General features: G+C 34.7%; 4 protein-coding genes, 1 non-coding gene and 1 pseudogene across 5 annotated transcripts; 3 read left to right on the top strand and 3 right to left on the bottom strand.

The window, feature by feature from the left end:
* Window positions 1-1611: 1611 nt before the first annotated feature.
* On the top strand, window positions 1612-6330 carry LOC145572557 (protein ORANGE-LIKE, chloroplastic-like). Its single transcript, XM_081631523.1, has 8 exons — window positions 1612-1892; window positions 2449-2566; window positions 2711-2830; window positions 3042-3128; window positions 3841-3917; window positions 4095-4222; window positions 4838-4974; window positions 6107-6330. The coding sequence occupies exons 1-8, from the start codon at window positions 1711-1713 to the stop codon at window positions 6182-6184; spliced, it is 927 nt and encodes a 308-aa protein (XP_081487649.1). The 5' UTR covers window positions 1612-1710; the 3' UTR covers window positions 6185-6330.
* An 813-nt stretch (window positions 6331-7143) lies between these two features.
* On the bottom strand, window positions 7144-7749 carry LOC145571312 (F-box protein CPR1-like). The gene has a single exon (XM_081630369.1). It carries the CDS (start codon window positions 7747-7749, stop codon window positions 7144-7146), a length of 606 nt encoding a protein of 201 aa, XP_081486495.1.
* Window positions 7750-8941: 1192 nt separating this feature from the next.
* On the bottom strand, window positions 8942-10012 carry LOC145571311 (F-box protein CPR1-like). The gene has a single exon (XM_081630368.1). It carries the CDS (start codon window positions 10010-10012, stop codon window positions 8942-8944), a length of 1071 nt encoding a protein of 356 aa, XP_081486494.1.
* Window positions 10013-12939: 2927 nt separating this feature from the next.
* LOC145572556 (F-box protein CPR1-like) lies at window positions 12940-14413 on the bottom strand. The gene has a single exon (XM_081631522.1). It carries the CDS (start codon window positions 14247-14249, stop codon window positions 13170-13172), a length of 1080 nt encoding a protein of 359 aa, XP_081487648.1. The 5' UTR covers window positions 14250-14413; the 3' UTR covers window positions 12940-13169.
* A 120-nt stretch (window positions 14414-14533) lies between these two features.
* TRNAL-UAG (transfer RNA leucine (anticodon UAG)) lies at window positions 14534-14613 on the top strand. The gene has a single exon. It is a non-coding gene; the product is annotated as a tRNA-Leu (tRNA).
* Window positions 14614-15227: 614 nt separating this feature from the next.
* Window positions 15228-16100, top strand: LOC145571310 (polyadenylate-binding protein 2 pseudogene; annotated as a pseudogene).
* Window positions 16101-16901: the final 801 nt, after the last annotated feature.

The following is a 16901-nucleotide window of genomic DNA, read 5'->3' as shown; positions in this document are numbered from 1 at the left end:
GGGAGAATTTGATAGAAGAGGTGTTGAGAGGAGAGAGAATCACTCAAAAAGAAATCCATCAATTAGTGCAAGAGTAAATTTGATCCTATCAATTATATATCCATGAACTTCGTATTAAACTATCCACTGTATAAAATTATATTCCTTTTTTTAAGATTAGTTGGCAGTTTTCCATTGATTGTTTGTTATACTTTAATCCTATCTATGTTAATTGTTCCTCATATAGTTATTTTATGGAGATTAGGATGATGATTGAATACTTAAAAGTTCATCAATGGTAGAAACAGGTAGTTTTTTTTCAGTTTTTTTTTTTCAAGATAAAGTAGTTTTTAAAATATTTATAATTTAGAAGTCAAGTATTGAACGGATAAGATTAATTATTAATATTTAAACGGTTAAGATTAAAATTAGTTACTATGGCTACATTTTATGTAGCCATTGAATAGTCTTCCCTATTTTATTAACTATTACTAAAACAGAAGATGCTGATGTCACCACTGTCCACGTGTCGCTCTCTTGATAAAAAATTTCCCGCCTAATTGCAATGATGATGTCATCTTTTTTTTTTTTTTTTTTTTTTTTTTTTTTTTTTTGTGTTATCCCATTTAACATTTTTGAAATTTAAATATTAGTAGAAACTTCTACCTTACAACTAAAACCTATCATTTTATCGTAGGAAATTGAAACAATTTTAGATAGCACAATAATACATTGAACTATGAATTAGACGACGTCGAACGGATACTATATCATAGTTTTGATGAAAATAAAAGATTTTTAATTACAAAATGTACGTAATTCTTATTTATATTCATGTATAATAACGATTTATTATTAAAATGTACAAATTAAAATAGGTTTTATATAAATCGTGCATCGCACGGGTTCTAACCTAGTTTATCTCTATGATAAACAAAACTTGTTTATTACTGGGACAAAAGTGTAATTTTTGCGGTGAAAATGGGTTTTGCCTTAAAATCGCTACTTGAATTAGCGGTTTATCCTTAAGTATGTAGTAGTTTTACTCCGTGATAAACAAAATTTATTTATCGCGGAGATTAATTGGGGCAGTCTCTTAAAATTAAACCCATATTGCACACCTGGCTTTATGACTTCGAATTAACGCCATCTAACCAATCACGCATCTAAGGAGAGCATTTGAGGCACATATATAACATACACAATGGACATTATAGCATGCAATGGGAGCTTAATTTCAGTTCAGCTCAACTCAGCTCTGACCAATCAGATCAGTTCAGTTTATTTTAGTTCAACTCCTAATTTCCCTCTCTTATAAAATATTCATTTCAGCTCTTTTCAGTTCAGTTCAGCTCGGTAAGGGCATGTTCTCTTCATCTTATTTTCAGTTCAGCTCCGATAAGTTCAATTCAGTTCTTAGTTTCGTTCTCTCATAAAATATTCAGTTCTGTTCAACTCCTATGAGTTCATTTCAATTCAGCTCACTTTAGTCAATCAGAACAGGCCCTAAATATGAACATACCCTTAATCATTTTTTTTTCCTTTATAGATTAATGATAATTTATGGTCCGATAACGGGCAATACGGAGGATTCCGTAACAAATTCCATCTCTCTCCCTCCGTGGCTCCTCCATCCTGTTGTTGTCTGTATGCGCCAACACAAAAACAGGGAATATAGGATTAGAGCAGCAGCTTCAGCAAAAGTAAAGGCGGTGAGTTGTGATCTCAGAAATGGAGTGTTTTCTCTCGCTTCATCCTACTTCCTTCATTACCATCCCTTCTAACTCTAAATTCAAACACCATTGTTTCTCCAATCCCAAGCTCCTTCGTATTACTTGCTCTTCATCATCATCATCTTCTTCTTCTTCTTCAGACTCCTTTGACTCGCTACCTGTCGGCGACAACTCTTCCGGGTTCTGCTCTTTATCCCTTACAATTTGTTGCTATTTTTAATAATTCTGTCTGAATTTTGTCTACTATTTTCAATTAAAAATTTTTGGGAAATTGATGGTTTAATTTGTTGGTATATGATATAGTTTGAACAATTTGGGAAAAGGATAGTTTGATTTGGGTTCGTAATATTATAATGTGAATGAAAATTGAAGTGGGTATTATGAGTTTTATGATTATTGAGTCCTCAATTTGATATAGTAGTTGTTGTAGCTGTTACAGGATTCGTAGGAAACGGGTGTCTTCTAAAATCCATATATTGTTGTTGGGTTAGAATTGTGCAATTGCTGATTGCTAAGTTTTAATTAAATTGTCACTGAATTTTGTATCTTTGTTAAAATTGGCATTGGATTTTGAGATATTTGTTGAAATTGGCATTGGATTTTATGATGTTTATCGAAATTGCTGTTAGAATTTGATATCATCCCACTTGTAATTTTGTAAAGTGGGAGTACTTAGTGTAAGACTGTAAGTTAGTAAGTATAGGGTTCCTTATATTGTACTAATCATATTGTGCAGCAACTTTTGCATCATAGAGGGACCCGAGACGATCCAGAACTTTGTACAAATGCAGTCACAAGAGATTCAAGATAATATACGGAGTAGGCGTAATAAGATATTTCTTCTGATGGAGGAGGTGAAATTTATAGCTAAATTGTATTATGGTTTGTTCAATGTTACACATTGAACCCCCATTGCTTACACCAATGGAGTAGGAAGAACGTCTAATGGTAATAGTATCAAGTAAAGCTGTTGTATTGATTTTCATATGTGATTATAGGTAAGGAGACTACGGGTACAACAACGTCTCAAGGGGATGAAGGCTACTCATGAGGGTAATATAGATGAGGCAAATGAAATGCCCGAGATTCCTTCATCTATTCCCTTCCTTCCTCATGTGGTAAGTCTTTGGGGAAACAGGCATTGCTAATTTTTTATTTACAATGTAACAAAATGTAAGTTTAGTTTTATCTTAGGAAAAAATAAAGTAATAAGATTGAACAAGTTATATCTTGGATGAGTCTTTATTCTGTTCTTATGAAGTGTGACTCTTCAATGTTATCAATTCTCCTAAGCTTCCTGATGTTAATGATTTGAGTTTCATGATGCAGACTCCAAAATCATTGAAGAAACTGTACTTGACGAGCTTTTCATTTATAGCAGGGATCATTGTCTTTGGAGGCCTTATTGCTCCATCTGTAAGCTTATGCCGTTTTCTCATTTTATTATATTCACAAGTGCTCTCTTGAAAGGTTGGATAATAATCATAATATTGAGAAATATGTTGCATTCCTTTTACTTGTAATCAAAACACTGTAAGCTATACAGCAATTATTCCATTGAATAATGTCTGGTATCAAGTTGCATGCTTATGAAGCTCACCCAATCACTTAAGTACTTTCAACTTAAATCAATGTTAAAACAGAAAAATCAAATAAAATTCATATAACTCACGCATATCACCAATTTTAAATTCTGGTCTTCTGGAACATACTATCAAACTGATTTTGTTCTTTAGATTACTCTGTCCTGTGATGAAAATGCTTAAACTAAGTCTTAATTCGTAGGCTTGTTGAATGATTTTTTGGCCGGTTGCAGAACTCTTAATTACTTCTTGAGTTTGGTGATATGTTGATAATTGTTTTAGTTCTCCATCTTTTTTTCACTGACTAGCTGGCTCTGTATAAATTTCTATATGAAGGGAGAGGTGTTTAATCATCAATGTGATTTGGAAACATAGAGCACACTTGACCTTGTGAGATATCAGTTTTTTACTTCACCATTTTAACCATGGAGACTTGTAATCGTCTCTGGCTTGGAAAGGACAAAGGAGACTTATTTCTTTACAGTTTTACTATGGATTACTTGCTGAATGGTTTGTATAAGATCTGAACCTTCTTTATTTTGTAGCTGGAATTAAAATTAGGTATAGGGGGCACGTCTTATGAAGACTTCGTTCGCAGCTTGCATTTGCCACTTCAACTGAGGTATGATTAGAAACAATGCTATATTCTTTATAAGCTTAAAGATCACGCAAATGACTTTCATTTGATTCATTTTGTCAAGAGAGTTTAATTTCTTCAGAGCCAAGGATATATTATCAACGTTGTGTTTTGTTAAACCATCAGTGACATTTGTACTGCCATTTTGATCACCAATTTCAGTCAAGTCGATCCCATAGTGGCATCTTTTGCTGGTGGGGCTGTTGGAGTTATTTCAGCTTTGATGTTGATTGAAGTCAACAATGTGGAACAACAAGAGAAGAAAAGATGCAAATATTGCCGTGGATCCGGTACATGTTAACTTATTCTTAAAACATTGAATTTCTGCTCTCTCTCTCTCTCATACAGCATTTTTGACTGGTTACCCACTTTCCCACTTTCCCCTGATTCCTAATACACAGCAACAAACTGTCAACTTGGAAAATATACATTTTGATAAGATTGCAATGGTGATGCCTCCTATTCCATCAGATAAATTTCATCTCTTTCTCAATCTTTTTTTTATCTTAGAACTTCCTGTATCCCTTTTTCTAATCTAGGCATCATGAGAATTTGTTTACTGATATTGTTATCAGCTTTGGTATGCTATGGTTAAGTCTTTCTTGTGTTGAATTGTGGACTCTTGGTTGGTTGATTCTAACTGAAGGAGTGTGTGAATTACTACTAATGAAGGTTATTGTGCTGAGTATAATGGTAAAGCAAAGTCTTAAAAATTGAAATGCTTTGCTATTCAGGATATGTTACCAGAGTGTCTGTATTCCTCATTTTAAGACAACATGTCTAATGTCAATCTTGCTTGGTCTCATTGTTGCACGGCATCATTCAGAACTAAAATTTTCATCTTTCTGAAGTAATTCATTATCTGTATTGCTTTGTCATTTCTTATTTGCGTATTTCTTTTGCAGGGTATCTGGCCTGTGCTCGATGTTCTTCTAGTGGTGTGTGCTTAAGGACAGAACCAATTTCGATAAACGGTGATTACAATCGCCCCTTGCGAGTGCCAACTACACAAAGGTGTTCAAATTGTTCAGGTGTAGGAAAGGTATACAATTCTTTAGAATCTTGTGATTGGAATTGTTTTATTTTGCTACGTCTAGGAACACGAGACATTCGTAACATTTCCATTCTCGTTTAATCTTGATTGATCTAACCCACTTCCATTGTGACTTGTTTTCATAGTCTGCTTATGTCATGTTCAATTAATGTTTTTTTTTTACTTAATATGTTGTTATTTTCTTTTTTTTCCATTTATTTATCCTTGAGAATTTGAGATTGTCTGAATCTGTACAAGATAGCAACCACGTTGAAATTTTTTGACAGTAGAACCATGCTATAACCATAACAGTACTCATTCTATACATTATAATCTAGGAAAGTTTGCCAAAAACCTCCTTACAAAACACTTCTTTTTTTTTTTAAGAAACTACCTTATAAATTTTTTTTGTAAGAACACACCTTTATTTATTTATTTATTTTTTTTTTTTTTTTTTTGGCAAGAACACACTTTATGCCGAATTCTGACCTTTGACCTTGCAATCCAGCATTGACTTGGTCACTTGAGGGGTACATGATCTCTTAAAAACAACCCTTTTTTAATCCCCTCCCCCCCCCCCCCCCCCCCAAACACCCCCTCACTTGCCACCCTCACCAACACCACCAGCAAAGTAAATAACTTTAGTGTCTACCCACTGGCAAATGGTCGAATTACATGTGGTCCAAGGATTTAATTTTTTTTTTTAGGAGGGATTTAAATAGCCTAGGGGTTCACCGTTAGGCCTTGTCCAAGCCAATTTCATTACTATACAAAAAAATACTACCTAATAAGGTTGCTTCCTCCAGCATCATGCTAAACTGGCTGATACGTTCCTAAAGGCATGATGAGGCTTGATTTGTGGCACATTAGCCATCTGCTTCTTGGTTATAGTCTGACACAAGCATTTAAACTTTTTTGGTTGCATTTAGCAGCTTAATTTCCTAGCGTAAAGTGGAGGGCCTATGCCATGAACCTGGTTTCTGTGCTAGCTTTGTATCAACTAGGGTTGTAAATTTTTTCTCTTTGTTTAACATTGATATATAGTAAACTCTCGGGTTTTATCAGAAGCTTATAATATTGACCACATCAAGTTCATCATTTGGCTGGATATTAATGTATATGAATCCTTTTTTGATTTCAGGTAATGTGTCCTACTTGCCTTTGTACTGGGATGATTATGGCAAGTGAACATGATCTCCGAATAGAACCATTCGAATAAGATGGGACATTAACGCAGGTGTTTAGGACTATCCGATTGGTGTTAACTTTTAATGAGCACTTGTAAATTTGTAAAAGTGCTTTAGTAACCTAAAAGCAATCCTGGAAGTAGAGGGTGAGGGTGGTTTTATCTTTTTTTTCTTTTTTTTTTTTTTTTTTTTTTTTTGGTTAATCTATCAAACAACTGGTTGTAACAAAGCATGTTCACACAATTACTTAAAAAGAAATTTTGATACAGCAGCTGAAAAAACACTCTTTCTCAATTCAGGCTGCACTGACATTTCTCAACATTTCAGCTGAGTTTTACAATGATGATTAAAAATTTGCATCTATAGGAACAGCGATAACATAATATCAAAGGCTAAAACAAGCTTAATACTGCTACGAACAAATAATTAAATGGTGTTCATCTTGTGTTTCTTTTTCGATCCCTTCTTTTACATGATGTTCCTCTTCAACCAAAAAAAAAGTTAGCATTCCTATCCTCATAACATAAGAAGGTTCTCTACACAAACATGTGCATTTCCGCTATGCTTCACATTAACATTGCTAATTTCCATTGTATCCAAATCAACAGTAGCAACCTGCGTAAAAGCAATATGCACAAACACTTCCTTTAAGCTCATTGAATAACAAATAGGTATGTCCACTAACGCGTAACCATAGAACTTGGGAATGGAAAACAACTTGGTCCAAGTTTCAGCAGCTCCATATTCTTTCATTACCCAAAAACTGGTGCCACAATTCAACGCGCTGACAGAAAGACACAAGCTACCATCAAGTAATCCCACGAACATGTGAAAAAAGTCCGTGGAATCGAAATAAGGAACTGGCAGAGTACTAAAACGTTCATCCCTTAAATTAAAGGCAACAATAGGCCGTGGTTCTAACACTTTAGTGAGTTCATTCTCACTTAAACCACCATTCCAATGGATGGCACCATTAAGAAAGACACAATCCTTAAGATGGGTAATCAAATTCGTAAGGAACACTAGGACTAGCCGCCTTTCTCCATGAATTATTCTTCAAACTATAAACCATAACATCACTCTCGATAGAGCTCATCTTCACATTAAAATTCTGAATAATCCTCACACACCTATAGTCCCGAGAGATGCTTTCATAGCCGAATCCAAAATTGAACTTCGATTGATAATAACAAAATGGCGGGCTTACAGGCAACGACGGAACTGTTAAATAGGTTTGAGTGGTTGGGTTGTAAATTATAAGGGGATGTTGAAAATCACAACTCTGGAGACAAAGCAATCCATTACACGATACCACCATATCAAAACTGCAATTAGCACCAGGGGTACGGCTCTTAAACGGATTAACAAGGGGAACCGGATTTTCAAATGTGTCGAAATCACTCAAATAAAGGCTGCGATTTTGGTAAACGAAGTGACGATTAGTTTTGGTGGCAAGTGATCGTTCAAAATGGAGGTCGACAAAATCAGAGCTGTTAATCAAATTATACCATAGCTTGCACACGATCTTGAATCGTAACAGAGATTTTGCAGGCAATCGTAACAGAATATCAACAATTAATTCTACAGGAATAGGCATATTCATGTAACAATTCAAAATAGACTAAAGGGTTGATAAACAACGCCCTCAATTCTCCAAGTAATGCCCGCAAAATAAAAGCTAATCATGAAAAATAGACAAATCTATGGTTAAGATGATTTAAACTAACATAGAAATTCAAAGTAAGAGAAACTAAGAGAGAAAGAGATTACCAGAAATCTGGAATATAGGATTAAAGGAAAATTTGGATGACAATTTATGATTTCATGAGAGAAAAGTATTCTACTGAAGCATATTGAATTGAAGAGAGAGAAAGTTGTTGGAGCCGAGTAACGCTCCACTCCCCTTTATTCTTGATTAATTTACCCAGTCTTCCAGGCCGTCGTGGATTGCTTCAAGCTCCAACCGCAAATTATAGAGCATATGCCCTTGACAACTTGACCTGTACATAAAATATAGTTAGTGTGGTTGACATTCCAAACGTATCTCCTGCCACTCCTGGTGATGCCTGTAAGTCGAGTGCTAAAGGTTGCTTGAGTGCAATGTCCCCTTCCTTAAATGATTTCTCCAATCGCATTTCCAGTACCCAGGGTATGAAACTATGGTAACAGAAACCGGGCGTGATGTCTTCAGGTAATCATACCTTTGTACTTGATGGCTTGGTTTCAGGTAATGTGTCCTACTTGCCTTTGTACTGGGATGATAATGGCAAGTGAACATGATCTCCGTATCGAACCATTCGAGTAAGAGGTGACATCAGCACAGGTGTTTTGGACTACCCGACTGGTGCTATCTTTACATGAGCGCTTGCAAATTTTTTGATAAGAGTGCTGTAGTAACCCAAAAGCAACCCTTGAAGTAGAGGGTGGGGTGTATACAAGGTGTACAATTTAGTTTTATGATACCAACTTGTTTGTTAATCTATCAAATGACCGATTGTAACAAAGTACATTCACGCAATTGCTAGTAAGAAAATTTGATACAGCAGAATAATCTCTTTACAAATCAGGCTTCACTGTGACACTTTGAAAACTAAAGCAGAGTTTTACAATGAAAAAAAAAAAAAAAATTCATATATAGGAACAAAGATAATAGCACAGGCTAAAACAAGCTTAATACTACTTCGTGCAAAAGATCAAATGATGTTCATCAATCTCATGTTTGTTTTTCGATCCCCTCTTCTCATGTGATGTTCCTCTTCAACCAAATAAAAAAGTTAGCATTCATATATTTATATCATAAGAAGGTTCTCTACACAAACATGGGCATCTGTGCATCGAGGAAAATTGACTACCTTCACATTGCTAATTTCCATAGTATCCAAATCAACAGAAGCAACCTGCAGATAAGTAATATGCACAAACAATTTCTTTAAGCTAATCGAATAACAAATAGGTCTTTCCACTCCCTCGTAACCATTGATCTTCGAAAAGGAAAATAACTTCATCCAAGATCCAGCTGCACCATACTCTTTCATTACCCACAAATCAGTATCACTATTCAGCCCGCTAACAGAAAGACACAAGTTACCATCAAGTACTCCCACGAACATGTGAACAAGCTCCATGGAATAGACATTAGGAATTGGCAGAGTACTAAAACGTTCATCCCTTAAATTAAAGGCAACAATAGGCCGTGTTTCATTAGCTTCATTCTCACTTAAACCACCATCCCAATGGATGGCATCATTAAGAAAGACACATCTCCCATAAAGGTAATCAAAATCGAAAGGAACACTAGCACTAGCTGCCTTTCTCCATGTACCATTCTTCAAGCTATAAACCATAACATCACTCTCAATAGAGCTCATTTCCACATTAAAATTCCGAATAATCCTAACACATCTATAGTCCCGAGAGATGCTTTCATAACCGAACCCAAAAGTGAACATCGAACGAGGATAACTAAATGGCGGGCTTATAGGAAACGACGGGACTGTTGCATAGGTTTGAGTGGTTGGGTTGTAAATTATAAGAGGGTGTTGAAAATCACAACTCTGGAGACATAGCAATCCATTACATGATCCCACCACACCAAAACCGCTATTATCACGATTCTTAAACGGATAATCAAGCAGAATCGGGTTATCAAATGTGTCGAAATCACTCAAATAAAGATCAGAGGTTTTATAAACGAAGTGAAGATTAGTTTTGGTAGCAAGTGATCGTTCTAAATGGAGGTCGACAAAATCAGAGCTGTTAATCAAATTATACCATGACTTGCGCACAATCTTGAATCGTAACAGAGATTTTGCAGGCAATCGTAACAGAATATCAACAAGTAATTCTACAGGAAAAGGCATTATCGTATATTACAATTTAAATTAGGGTTTGTGAGAAATTAATCAATCGTGAAAATTAGACAAATCTAGGGTTAAGATGATTTAAACTAACCTATAAATTGAAATTAAGAGAAACTAAGAGGGAAAGAGATTACCAGGAAATCTGTAATGTAGGATTAAAGGAAGACTAGTTTAATAATATTGGTATTTTTTTTTAGAGTTATAATCAAATATTTTTTTTGAATAAATTTGAATAAAATTATAATTCAATTTATACCTATGAAATATTGGTATTTTATTAAAAATAAAACTCTCGACTAATAATTTTATCCTAGAATTCTATCAAAATTTGATTGAAAATAGAATTCTAAACTAATTTTTTAATGCTATGAAGTCTATTTAAATATATCCAAATTTTTGTGCTCGTGCGATACCTGGTTATTTGTTGAATTTTAAGATAAATTTTTAATCTATATGTCAAATTTTAAAATATATCATTGATACAAATTAATTAGGAATTGATGTGCTTTTGTGACGATTTGCTATTTAATAGACATATAATGACTAATAATAATGTTAATGGAAATGTTCGATTTAATACATTAAAAAAATAAAAAAAAATTAGCAAAAAATAAATTAAATGAAATAAATTTTCATAGCCCGTGGGTTGACCCAAACGCAAAACTTTAGGCAAGGATTGGACATTTCTTGACTCATAACCTGAAGTGACCAAATTCGAGATGACTCATGACCCGACCCTAATTGATTGGTCTACATAGTAATAAAATTCTATTAAATTGTGAATTATATTATTTTAACTGATTAGTATATATTATAAATGGATGTGTTTACGCTTTGAACTACTTCCTTCGCTCCAAATAAAATATTATGATATAAAAAAAAAAATTATATATATGATAATTTTTGAGAATTATAATCTAATAGTTTTTTGAATATAATTATAATTTCAATTTGTACATCTGAAATATTGGTATTTTATCGAAAATAAAACTCTAAACTAACTATTTTATCCTAAAATTCTATCCAAATAGAATTCTAAACTAACTTTTTTTATCTTATGAACTCGATCTATTTAAATCTATCCAACGTGGCGCAACACTTGGCGAAAAGTTGGAACGCCAAGTGTCGCTGCCTCGTGACCTGACTAAAAGTTTAACTTTATATATTAGTTATATGACGATTTGGATGACAATTTAGGAGAGAGAAGAATTCTACCATGAATTGAAGAGAGAAAGTTGTTAGAGCCGAGTAACCGCTCCACTCCCCTTCATTCTTGATTGATTTACCCACTTCCAGAAAATTAGACATGATCAAACAGCAGGCCAAGCTGTGTTTGGGCCAGGCCGAAGTAAAAAAAAAAGTCATTTTTCAGGTCGGACCAAGTTTTGGTCTGGAAATTATATGTCCAAATCCGTCAAAAATGGTCGGGTTGTGCGGCCTTGACAGACCATTTATGGCCGTGCAAAACAATAAACAAAAATTGCATAAAAACACATTGCCAAAATAATCCAACAGGTCTTAGTTGCAGTTGCATGCTGGTGCAGCTAAGATAATTATACCGCGTCCTATAAAATGAACATTTAGTAAAAAAATACTTAGGAACACGTAAAAAAGTGAAAATTTAGTATGTAGTAATAAAATTGATCATGTAAAAAAATGAATATTTAGTAATAAAAGGTAAATACGTTAAAAATATGAACATTTAGTATATTAAAAATGAACAATTATCATACAATTATAAAATAAATGTGACATACCTAGTAAAATGAACATTTTATACAAAAAAATGAACACATTAAATAAGATGAAAACTTCAAAAAAAAAAAAAAAATAATAATAATAATAATAATAATTATGCACATTTAATATATAAAATATGAACATGATTTTCATACATTTTTCAATTTCATTGTATGAATTCAATATTGAAAAATAAATGTAAAATAAATCGTTAACATATTTTAGGACCAATTTTTGGGTCGATTTCGAGTTGGGTTAATTTCAAGTCGAGTCAATCAGGTCTGGTCATTTCGGGTCTGGTCGGTTCGGGTCAGGTCAAGTTTGTTTCAGGCTACCAAAATAAATTCACTTAAAAAAATAGTTGGTAAAATAGTAAAATCGTTAAAAAAAAAAAAAAAAAAACCAAATAAAACGTGAGTACCTATTACTTAGGAAAGAAATAAGCCCTAAACTAAATAATTAACTATTTCACTCTATTCACTTCAGGAATCGGGTCACTTCGGGTCGTGTCAGTTGAAATCGGGTCACTTCAGGTCAGGTCAGGTCGGTTCGGGTCAAACAGTTTGAATTAAAATCGGGACGGGTCACTTCGAGTTTCGGGTCAAGTTCGGGTTTCAGGTTAATTTCAGGTCGGTTCGAGATCGGGTCAACTTTCAGGTCATTTGGGTCGGGTCAGGATTGCCAGGTCTACTTACAACTGCTTCCAGGCCGTCGTGGATTGCTTCAAGCTCCAACCGCATATTTTTAGCATGCCCTTGACAACTTGACCTGCACATAAAATATAGTTGGAGTGGTTGACATTCCAAACGCATCTCCTGCCAGTGCCACTCTTGGCGGCATTGCCGTTTCAGGAAATGTGTCCTTGCCTTTGTACTGGGATGATAATGGCAAGTGAACATGATCTCCGAATTGAACCATTTGATTAAGATAGGACATCAGCGAAAGGGTTTTGGACTACCCGACTGGTGATGTCTTTTAATGAGCACTTGTAAATATTTTGATAAAAGTGTTGTAGTAACCCAAAAGCAATCCTTGAAGTAGAGGGTGGGGTGTATACAACTATACAAGGTGTAAGATTTAGTTGTTCGATCCCAACTTGTTTGTTAATCTATCAAAATATGGCCGATTGTAACAAAGTACATTCTCACAATTGCTTAAAAGAAAATTTGATACAGCAGAATAATCTCTTTCATAAATCAGGCTTCACGGTAACACTTTCAAAATTAAAGCAGAGTTTTACAATGAAAATAAATATTTACATATATAAAGGACAAAGATATTAGCAAAGGCTAAAACAAGCTTAATACTACACAAACATGGGCAAAAGATCAAATTATCTTCATCTCATCATTCTTTTTCTATCCCCTCTTCTCATGTGATGTTCCTCTTCAACCAAAAACGGTTAGCATTCCTATCCTCATAGCATAAGAAGGTTCTGTACACAAACATGAGCATCTGTGCATCGAGAAAAATTAGCAACCTCCACATGGCTAATTTCCATGGTATCCAAATCAATAGAAGCAACCTGCAAATAAGTAGTATGCACAAACAATTCCTTTAAGCTCATTGAATAACAAATAGGGCTCGCCACTTTCTCGTAGTAACTATTGAGCTTAGCAACAGAATATAACTTGGTCCAAGATTCAGGTGTGCCATACTCTTTCATCACCCACAGATGGGTGTCACCACTCAACTCACTAACAGCAAGACACAAGCTCCCGTCAAGTACACCCACGAACATGTGAACAATTTCCATGGAATCAAAATCAGGAATCGGCATAGTACTAAAACATTCATCCTTTAAATTGAAGACAACAATAGGCAGTGCCTCATTAGCTTCATTCTCAGTGATACCGCCATCCCAATGGATAGCACCATTAAGAAAGACGCTCTTCGTATAATAGTAATCAAGATTGTAATTAACACTAGGAGTAGCCGCCTTTCTCCATGAATCATCCTTTAAGCTATAAACCATAACATCACTCTCATACGAGCTCGTTTCCTCGTTATAATTCCTAATAATCCTCACACACCTATAATCCCGAGTGATGCTTTCATAACCGAACCCAAAATTGAATACCGATCGAGTGTAACTAAATGGGGCACTTATAGGCAACAATGGGAGTGTTTTGTAGGTTTGAGTGGTTGGGTTGTAAATCAAAAGGGGATGTTCAAAATCATAACTCTGCAGACAAAGCAAGCCATTACATGATCCAACCACACCAACACCGCCATTATCGCAGTTCTTAAACGGGTAATCAAGCGAAATCGGGTTATCAAATGTGTCGAAATCACCCAAATGAAGAGTTGGGGATTTATAAACAAAATGGTAATTAGTTTGGGAGGCAATTGATCGTTCAAAATGGAGGTCGACAAAATCAGAGCTGTTAATCAAATTATACCATAGCTTGCACACAATCTTGAATCGTAACAGAGATTTTGCAGGCAATCGTAACAGAATATCAATAATTAATTCTACAGGAAAAGACATAATCATACAAAGCAATTCAAATTAGGGTTTATGAGAAATGAATTAATCACGAAAATTAGACAAATCTAAGGTTTTAATGATTTAATCTAACATACAAATTCGAATAATCAAATTAGAGGAAAATTAAAAAAGGGAAAGAGAATACCCGGAAGTCTGTAATTCAGGACCAACGAATAATTAGATCATAATTTAGGAGAGAGAAAGTAAGAATAGCATCTATGAATTGTGCTCTTTAAGATACTAAAATTAAAAAATATAATTAGTTTGATTGTTTTAATTGTTAAACATGCGACAGTTTGGCCGAGTGGTCTAAGGCGCCAGATTTAGGCTCTGGTCCGAAAGGGCGTGGGTTCAAATCCCACAGCTGTCACTTTTTACCCCTGAAATGAATAAAAGTTACCCCAATATGCATAAAAATAACCCAATACAAATAAAAATTACCTACGCTTTATTAGTAAATAATAACATTTTAAATGACTAAAAATCAATTATTAGTGATTGAATGTAATTAAATTACCATTATAAAAATTTTCTTGGTGTCTATTTATATAAAAATTATGTTTAAAATTACCTAAAAAAAGGCAAAAAAAATTACCCTAAAATTAGCTAAAAGTTACCTATATTGCTCGATGTACACTAATATTAGTGTAACCGTGTGTATACAAAAGTTTTTCTTCCTCTCTTTATCTCTCTTAATCTTAAAAAATTGAAAAAAAAAATTGTTTAAATTACCCAGAAAAAATCTAAAAAAATTCGTGTTAATTTTGAAAAAAGGAAAAATTTATTTTTTGTTGCGTTTGATTTGTTGTCAAATAATCAGAGGAGAGGGAAGTGGTTTATATATAAAAAAAAAAAAAAAAAAAAAAAAAAAAAAAAAAAAAAACCGAAAAAAATTGAAAATTTATTAAATGAAAAAAACCTTTAATTTATTTTTGTCCTTCTTTCCAAAATTTTAGGTTTTAGGGTTTTCAAGAGTGAGAAAAAATGGCTCAACCTGAGGTTCAAGCGAATGGCGGGCCTCCGGCGGCTACTGCGGGCGCAGTTGGCGGTGGTGCGGCGGCTCCTGCTGGTGGGGCGACTGTGGGACAGTTCGTTACGACGTCGTTGTACGTGGGTGGTTTGGATGTGAATGTAAGTGATTCATAACTTTATGATGTGTTCAATGAACTGGGTGAGGTGGCTTTGGTTAGGGTTTACAGGGATTTGGGTACTCGTCGATCACTTGGTTATGGCTATGTCAATTATGCTAACCCATAAGATGCTGCAAGAGCGATAGAAGTCCGGAATTTCACTACTCTTAACAACAGGACTATCAGGATAGTGTATTCTCACCCTGATCCTAGTGTCCGTAAAAATGGGGATGGAAACATTTTTATCAATAATTTGGATAAGGCCATAGACAACAAAGCATTGTATGATACCTTTTCTGGTTTTGGGACCATCCTGTGTTGCAAGATTGCTACTGATTCATCTAAGCAGTCAAAAGGACATGGTTTTGTGCAGTATGAGACTGAGGAGTCTGCTGATAAAGCCATAGAGAAGCTGAATGGCATGCCGTTGAATGACAAGAAAGTCTATGTGGGCCCTTTTCAGCGAAGGCTAGAAACAGAAAATGCCACTGACAAGACCAAGTTCACAAATGTTTTTGTGAAAAATCTTGTAGAGGCAACATCAGATGATGATATGAATAAGATTTTTAGTCAGTAAGGGAAAGTTACGAGTGTTGTTGTGATGCGTCATGTAGATGGAAAGTCAAATTGCTTTGGGTTTGTCAACTTTGAAAATGCAGATGATGCAGCCATTGCTCTGGAGGCTCTAAATGGGCAGACAGTTGCTGGTGAGTATTATATTATGTAAATAATCTTGTATTTATTAGGTTCTCTCCCCTTAACCACTATATTGATTAGATTCCTTAACCCTAGCTTAGTGCTTGGTAATCTTTTGTATTTAAACACTTTCCAATAATGAGAAGCTCAAGGGATTATTTTTTATATGGTATCAGGCTAGTTTCTTTCTCTCTCTAGCTTCTCTCCCATCTTTTCTCTCTCTAGCCGCCCACTGTTCACCATGGGTGACTCTCCAAAATCTCCAAAAACTTCTCCTTTCCATCCCGCTTTCACTGTCACCAACATCAAAAGCGTTATCCCTATCTGTAGGGAATATTTCAAGCATCCCACACTTGAGCCCCACTGTGATCATACACTTAAGCATGGTGGCGTCCAAAGGGAAGGAAGCTAGAGTAAAAGAGTCGCCAACAAGTTTTAGGAACTTGTTAACCGTTCACAGGGTGAAGATTACACCCCTTCACGATCCATGAGATCGCTAACTCCATAGTGGTTTGGAACTATGACTGGATATTCGGGGATGAAGGTACAAATCCAACCTAAAAGAGATTGAACCTGTCCTAAATAGGCCTCTACTTCATTCTTCTCATATTCATGTGCGCTTCCTAACTAACATACAATCAATAGGTTAACCCTAAGCCTGTTTATCTATGTTGGTTGAATATTAATGCACAAACAAAACTATTATTGGCGATCACTTGAATTATAATCATATTAGCCTAAACAAGATTATTAATTATCTTATTAAGCGTGATTACAAGTACAAATTTCCTTTAAACCTGCAAAAGAGGGCGTGATCAAGCAATAACAATAA

Source organism: Chenopodium album, chromosome 12 (assembly GCF_948465745.1).
Source record: "Chenopodium album chromosome 12, dcCheAlbu1.1, whole genome shotgun sequence".
Taxonomy (NCBI): Eukaryota; Viridiplantae; Streptophyta; class Magnoliopsida; order Caryophyllales; family Amaranthaceae; genus Chenopodium; species Chenopodium album.
The sequence above is the reverse complement of the archived record's forward strand: the minus strand, read 5'-3'. Positions and strand labels throughout refer to the sequence as shown.